Below are 7531 nucleotides of genomic sequence, written 5' to 3'. Positions count from 1 at the left end.
ATGAATGGTGAAAGGAAATCATGAAACAGGAACTTTAACAAAAAGATTCTTGATAATGAAGAATCAGGCTTAATTTGGCTCGTATTGGAAAGAAAAGAAAAAGTAGCTGGTAAAATCTCCACAGTTCCTAGGGTTGCTGTCCATTTGACAGATTTGGTGTGGGTTGATTCACATGAGCGCTCTCTATGCTGCTTCACAGAATAAAGACAGACCAAGGATTTGTTTCATAGGAAATCTCGCACACGTGTCTGTGACAATTTGTGGTCAGAAGCAGGAGGACCTGCAGCAGGCTGGGCGGAAGCAGGTAGTTCTACAGCAAGTGGTCTGACAGCAGGTTGGGCGACAGCAGCTAGACACACAGCAGCTGGGGCGGCAGCACGTGGTCGGGCAGCAGGCTGGGCGACAACAGGCAGGGCGGCTGCAGGGCTGGCAGCAGCTGGACACACAGCAGCTGGGACGGCAGCAAGTTGTGCGGCAACAAGTGGTTTGGCAGCAGGTGGGACGGCAGCAACTAGACTGGCTACAGGAAGGGCGGCAGCAGGTGGGTTGACAGCAAACAGATTGGCAGCACCTTGATCTGCAGCAGGTTGGTCTGCAGCAGCTGGACACACAACAGCTGGGGCGGTAGCAGGTGCTCTGGAGACAGGCTGGGCGGCAGCAAGTGCTCTGGAAGCAGGCTGGGCGGCAGCAGGTGCTCTGGGAGCAGCAGCTGGGAGCGCAACAGGTCTCTTGACAGAAGTCTTGACCACAGCAGGTCTCTTGACAGAGGCCTTGGCCACAGCTCAGGTCAGAGCAGATGGAACCGCAACAGGAGTTCACCATGGTGCTGATGTATTGAGATTCTGAGTTGATTTCAAGGAGAAGGAGTTGTTATTTGAGGATAAATGTCTCCTTGTTCCACAGACCTTTTATATATTGTCCTGAATGGTTAACATGGCCAATGACAGATTATTTCCTTGTCATTGTTTTTCATGATGGAAAAGTGACTATTAAATTAGATAATTTGTTTTAATCATGAGAAAAAAATGTTATTCTCTTGATTACTTAAAATTCATCCATCCTCTTTTTCTTTCTTTAAATAATTTTTTTGTATTTCATTTTTTAAAGGCATGTCACCACTCATTGCCCTTTATTCTCCTTCCAATTCAGGTTAATCAGGTGCTAATCTGACACCAGTACGTCAATGCATCATACAATATTCTCAGCTTGTTGCAAATCACCCCATGACTCATGGTGGGTTAAATTCATAAGAATGAAGATACTTCTGTAGAATTATGGGAAATCTCTTCCATATGGGCACCATCTATGCCTTGGCTTAGTTTCATCTGGTTCACCTTGTTTTTCAAAATAAAATTTGCTTGAGCACTCCTTCCTGTGCCTCTGCTGACACTGAAAATTTAACATGTTGCATCTGTGAAAGTTCTATCAGTGATCCCTTGTTTGTGAACTTTTTAGTTCTTTTCTCTAACAGGTCAAAAACTGAGACAGAAGAGAAAATAGTAGGAAGACCTCGAAAATTCAACTCCTTAAAAGTGATTTTGTTATTGGGATGGTAGAAGGCATTGATGGAAGCAATGGTGGTATACTGCCATCATCGGATTAAGAGAGCATCTAGAGGGCTTAATGAAGATAGGAGGCTGAGCATGTTGAACATTTAGACCCTTGAAAAATGTACTATGGAAATCTATTGGTGCAATAAAGGAAATAGAAGAAAAACCATGAGAGATGACAGCAGGGAATTATACAGCTGACTAGAAAAGGATGCAAGGATGGTCTCAAGAGTAGGCTGTAGACCCAGCTACAAGGGATTGATATAGGCAAGCAATAGAAGCTGCTATAGTTTGACAGTGGTATGTGTAGGCACTCAATGGCTGCAAACCAGGAAAATGTGCATCTTTTCTTAATTTCAAGGAAAGAGAATGCAAGTGAGAACTTTTCTATATGGACTATTCCGGAGGAACACAAGCATGAGATTAGACTCATTTACAGAATTTTTTCTCTTTCCTTTTTGACTCCAATTAAATGTTTTGTTGTTGTTATTTTAATTGATTCTTTAATTGACTCTTAGACTATTATTTTGGAATAATCAGGATTGAGTATCTAGATGTAAGTGGACATTAGACTTGGAATCAGGAAAATGAGTTCAAATCCAGACTCAGACATTTACTAGCTATGTGTCTCTGGGCATGTCACTCACCCTATGTCTGCTTCAGTTTTCTCATCTGTAAAATGGGGATAACAATAGAACCTACCTCCCAGTGTTGCTGTGAGGATAAAAATGAGGTAATGTTTGTAAAGCACCTTGAAAATCTTAAAATAATTATTATTTCCAATTTTCACATTAGAGGTTACAGGATGGACTCATGAAAAATGCCCACCAATTAATCAATCAAAATTTTTAAAATCATTTATTATGTGACAGGCACTGTGATAAAAAAAGTGCCAGGAAAAGAGGCAAAAGACAGTGCCTGACCTCAACCTCCACATTTTAGAGATGATAAATATGAAGCCCTGAAAGGGATGATGATATGCCCAGAGTCAAACTGGTATTCCAAATAAAAATCCAGTGATATCGTCACTGTACCACATCCACTACCTTCCCATATACATGGAGAGGGTAGCGTTTGAACTGGATCTTAAAGAATGTATAGTAATTTGACAAATGATGATAGAGAGGGATAGAATTGGGAAATAAGGGTAAATGAGCTTAAGAAATAAGAATAGGGCCATTGTCACTGAATCTGTGATTGGTGTTGGGAGCTGCCACTGACTCCACCTTTCTCTATCCATGCAGATAGGCAAATCTATGAACCTTAAGGGAAACATAATCCTATAGAGCCTAGAGCACAGAGCTTGTATATTTAGAGGCAGGACTCAAAAGCAAAAGTATGGGGGCAGCTAAGTGGAACAGTGGATAGAACACCAGATTCAGAGTCAGGAGGACCTAAGTTCAAATCCAGCCTCAAACACTTACTAGCTGTGTGACCCTGGACAAGTCACTTAACTCTGCCTCAAAAAAAAAGCAAAAATATGGAGATGAAAAAGCATAAGGGAGGTTAAGGGACAGCATATAGATCAATTTAATAAGAACATAGCATAATTAGAGAGGAATAGTGTGAGATAAAACAAGAAAAGCAAGTTGGAGCTTGATGGGAAGATTTTCTTGTTATTTACCATGAAGTAAAAGTGATTATCACAATAAGTGGTTGTGTTTTCAAGTTGTGCTGCACTGGAATTAGCCCAATTTGTTTTTTCTGAGTCATCTCTTATCTTGTGTGTATCACTTAGGCTTGCCAATTGTCTTTGCTCTTCAGAGGTGGACTACCCTGTGACACAGCAAGAGTAGTGCTATGTGCTATATTGATTCCCTCCCTGTCTCATCAACATAATCTGATGTGACTTGGAAAATGATCTTGGGACAAGCTCCCTCATAGTGGCCTATATTTATAAAGCAGAACATTTCAAGAGAATAAAAGGCTGTTGTGGGGAGAATAAAAGAAAAATATTATGGTTGGTAACTTCTGGGTCATGAGGAAGAGCCAGGTGATATGAGTAGTAAGTGAACTGAGAAAATTAAGTTCTTAAGGACTCCCCAAGCTATGCATCATGTCTCATTTCTGTGAATCATTGACTCAAACATTTGGCAAAACCTCAAGATTTTTAATGTGTAAAAAGGAACCTGGAATGGGTGTATCCATTCCTTCAGAAGTTGGTGGATATGTAAGCAGATGGTTTCTGATTCCCTCCTAAGTGTCAACCAATATAATAGACAAGATGCACAGTGTATTATTCTTCCTTACACAATCCTTTAATCATTCATCAAGTAATGAATGTCTGGTATATGCTAGGTAGGGGAGGAAGAAAAATTAAGCATTTGAAATTGTTGCCTTTGAAGACTTAGTAGTTTATTTGAGGATAGAAGTGAATTTGTCTGGTGGAAAAAATACTACAGTTGGACTTTCAGGACTTATGCTGTGTCACCTTTGGCAAGTACCTCAACCATACTGGGCTCAAGGGTCCAAACAAATTCAACAAACATGGATCAATTGCAAAATATGTGTAAGTCCACAAATAAGTGTGGGAGATACAAAGTCAGGAAAAAGAATACACCTAATCTCTAAAATGATGGATTTGGACTAGTTTGTCTATAAGATCATTCCCAGCTCTAAATCTATGACCTGATAAAAAGCAGAATTATAATGGATGACATGTTTTTATATGCACAATTTCATAGCTATCCAAAGGCCTTAGAAAAAGATACAGAGGGTGATTGCCCAAGAAGAAAGTAAAAGGAACGATTATTGAAGCCATGAGATTTTTTTTGGGGGGGGGCATGAATAGTAGGGACAATGGTTGTTACCAGAGGGAAAGATCAATTTGGATTGTATTGGTCAAGAGGAGTATAAGAATTATAAGGAGTATAAGTATTGTAAGTATCTTATAAGTAGAGGTAGGTGTATTCTTATTATAGTCTACAGGTCAATGTTATCACTAGAAAAGACACTATTGGTATCTTTTTAGAAATATAAGACCTTCAAAGACCAGGTAGTTTGTCCCTACAGTCCCTACAATATAATTTTCAACACTACACTTCAAATGTGTGTGATTGAAAGACTCAGACAAATGTGTTCCAAAACCTGTACTGAAATGCATTAGAAAAGGCCCTGTAAGTGAGTGCTCTAAGAGAAAATGAAGATTGTTGCATCCATTAATTTTCTGGGTAAGTTTTATTTGGAAACAAAAATGACAAGATGGAGAAAAACTTCAGACAGAAAAAAAATTGATTAGAAGACTCAAGTTTAACAAGGGGAAGGGAGTTGTTTCTTTCTTAGCTGACAGATCTGAATACATTCACGATTTTTATAGGAAGTAAAGGATAACAAAGATGGCTGTTGTGGAAGGAGTCAAAGCTGGGTATTATTTTTGAGGTTTCCAATTTGTGCTCATGTGGCTCAGCTTAAAGTTGGATGATTTGGAAAAAGTATTATACATCCTAAGGTACAGGAGGGTAGTTGATATCTCTAGGGGTTAGGGTGAGGATGGTGAATAGATGCATACAGGTGTGAATGCTCAACAGGTTGGGCGGTGACAAGTGGTTCCACAACAGGTGGTTTGGCAACAGGTGGGGCAGCAGCTCGGCTGGCAGCAGCTGGACACACAGCCGCTGGGGCGGCAGCAAGTTGTGCGGCAACAAGTAGTTTGGCAGCAGGTGGGGCGGCAGCAAGTGGTCTGGCAGCAGGCTGGACGACAACAGGCAGGGCGGCAGCAGGGCTGGCAGCAACTGGACACACAGCGGCTGGGGCGGCAGCAAGTTGTGCGGCAACAAGTGGTTTGGCAGCAGGTGGGGCGACAGCAGCTAGACTGGCAGCAGGAAGGGAGGCAGCAACTGGACCCACCGCAGCTGGGGCGGCAGCAGGTGGTCTGGGGGCAGCAGCTGGGAGCACAACAGGTCTCTTGACAGAAGACTTGGCCACAGTTCAAGTCAGAGCAGCCGGAACCAGAACAGGAGTTGACCATGGTGCTGATGTACTGAGATTCTGGGTTGATTTCAAGGAGAGGGAGTTGTTACTTGAGTATGAAAATCTCCTTGCCACACAAACCTCTTATATATCGTCCTGAATGGCTAACATGGCCAATGACAGATTATTTCCTTGTCGTTGTTTTTCGTGATGGAAAAGTGACCATTAAATTAGATAATTAGATTTAATCATAAAAGAAATAGTTATTCAGGATTTATCCATAATCTTTTCCTCTCTTGAATTATCTTTTGTATTTCATTTTTTAAAGGTATGTCACCCTTCATTACCTTTTATCCTCCTTGATCACATGATTATCTGTCACGAACCCCACAGTACATTATACGACATTCTCTGCTTATTACAAATCATCCTATAACTTGTGGTGGGCTAAATTCACAAAGGATGAAGATATCTTTATGTAGACATCTTCCATATGGGTGCCATCTACTCCTTAGCTTATCCATGTAGCTCACTGTTTTCAAAAATTAAGTGTAGTTGGCTGCTCTTCCTTGTGCTTCCATTTTAATCAAGAATACGTGTCCTGTCTGTAAAATAGTTCTATCAGTGATCCCTAGGTTCTCAATCCTTGCCCTTAGTCTATTAACTTTGAGAGAAGTCTCTCTGTCACATGGTAAAGAGACAGAAAAGCAGATCCTAGGCAGACTGCCAAAATTTAATTCCCCAGGGGTGCTTTTGTTAGTGGGATAGTAGCAAGTATTGATAGTAGGAGTTGTGGGACCCTAACAATTTGGAGTCAAGAGAACATGTAGGGGCCTTCTTGAGAATAATGGACTCTTCATAGTAGAGATTTTAGCCACCTGGAGAATGAGACTATGGAAATCAAATGGTGTAATGAAAGAAATGGAAACAGTCATGAGAGGAGATGAAATGAAGTCTGATCAGAAATGGAAGCACGCATAGACTCAAGAACTGCTTGTAGCCCTGGAATAAGAGGCTGATAGAGGAGAGCAAGAGATTTATATTGTCTGCTAGTGATGTGTATAGGTGCCCTGGAAAGCTGCAGACTAAGAGAGTTCCATACTGGTGTAGCCCATTACTACTCATACTTCTTGACTTCCACCTCCATTTCCATCATGACCTTTACACCTGCAATGTCTCTAGCTCTACAGCACCCTCTTCTGAGTGTTGAGTTCATCCCTGAACCTCCATTTGAGAAAGAATGCATACCAGCCATGCTCACTCTAAACTCAGTCTGTGACTCCTCAGACTTATTTTTTTTAATTTAAATTTATTTATTTAACATATTTGGTTTTCAGCATTGATTTTCACAACAGTTTCAATTACAAATTTTCTCCCCATTTCTACCCTCCCCCCCACTCCAAGATGGCATATATTCTGGTTGCCCTGTTCCCCAGTCAGCCCACCCCTCTATCACCCCCCTCCCCTCTCATCCCCTTTTCCCTTCCTTTCTTGTAGGGCAAGATAAATTTCTACACCCCATTGCCTGTGTATCTTATTTTTTAGTTGCATGCAAAAACTTTTTTTTTTGAACAACTGATTTTAAAACTTTGAGTTCCAAATTCTTTCCCCTCCTCCCTTCCCACCCACCCTCCCTAAGAAGTTGAGCAATTGAACCTAGGCCACACATGTATCATTATGTATAACCCTTCCACAATACTCATGTTGTGAAAGGCTAACTACATTTTGCTCCTTCCCAACCCATACTGCTTTATTGAATTTTCTCCCTTGACCCTGTCCCCTTTCCAAAGTGTTTGTTTTGATTACCTCCACCCCCATCTGCCCTCCCCTCCATCATCCCCCCCCTTTTATTTTTTTTATCTTCCTCCCTCTTCTTTCCTGTGGGGTAAGATACCCAATTGAGTATGTATGGTATTCCCCCTCAGGCCAAATCTGATGAGAGCAAGGTTCACTCATTCCCCCCTCACCTGCCCTCTCCCCTCCTCCCACAGGACTGCTTCCTCTTGCCACATTTATGCGAGATAATCCACCCCATTCTATCTCTCCCTATCTCCCTCTCTCAGTATGTTGCT

At 41.4% G+C, this 7531-nt stretch overlaps 2 protein-coding genes across 2 annotated transcripts; both read right to left on the bottom strand.

Annotated features, from left to right (window-relative positions):
- Window positions 1–264: 264 nt before the first annotated feature.
- On the bottom strand, window positions 265–822 carry LOC118845666 (keratin-associated protein 4-1-like). The gene has a single exon (XM_036753666.1). It carries the CDS (start codon window positions 820–822, stop codon window positions 265–267), a length of 558 nt encoding a protein of 185 aa, XP_036609561.1.
- Window positions 823–5070: 4248 nt separating this feature from the next.
- Window positions 5071–5517, bottom strand: LOC118845671 (keratin-associated protein 4-12-like). Its single transcript, XM_036753669.1, has one exon. The coding sequence runs from the start codon at window positions 5515–5517 to the stop codon at window positions 5071–5073; it is 447 nt and encodes a 148-aa protein (XP_036609564.1).
- Window positions 5518–7531: the final 2014 nt, after the last annotated feature.

This window comes from Trichosurus vulpecula, chromosome 4 (genome assembly GCF_011100635.1).
Source record: "Trichosurus vulpecula isolate mTriVul1 chromosome 4, mTriVul1.pri, whole genome shotgun sequence".
Taxonomy (NCBI): domain Eukaryota; kingdom Metazoa; phylum Chordata; class Mammalia; order Diprotodontia; family Phalangeridae; genus Trichosurus; species Trichosurus vulpecula.
Note: the sequence above shows the minus strand (reverse complement) of the source record. Positions and strands in the feature narration are given on the sequence as shown.

Coding starts and splice junctions, on each gene's coding strand:
- LOC118845666 (XM_036753666.1), bottom strand. CDS start 822: ATGGTGAACTCCTGTTGCGGTTCCATCTGCTCTGACCTGAGCTGTGGC.
- LOC118845671 (XM_036753669.1), bottom strand. CDS start 5,517: ATGGTCAACTCCTGTTCTGGTTCCGGCTGCTCTGACTTGAACTGTGGC.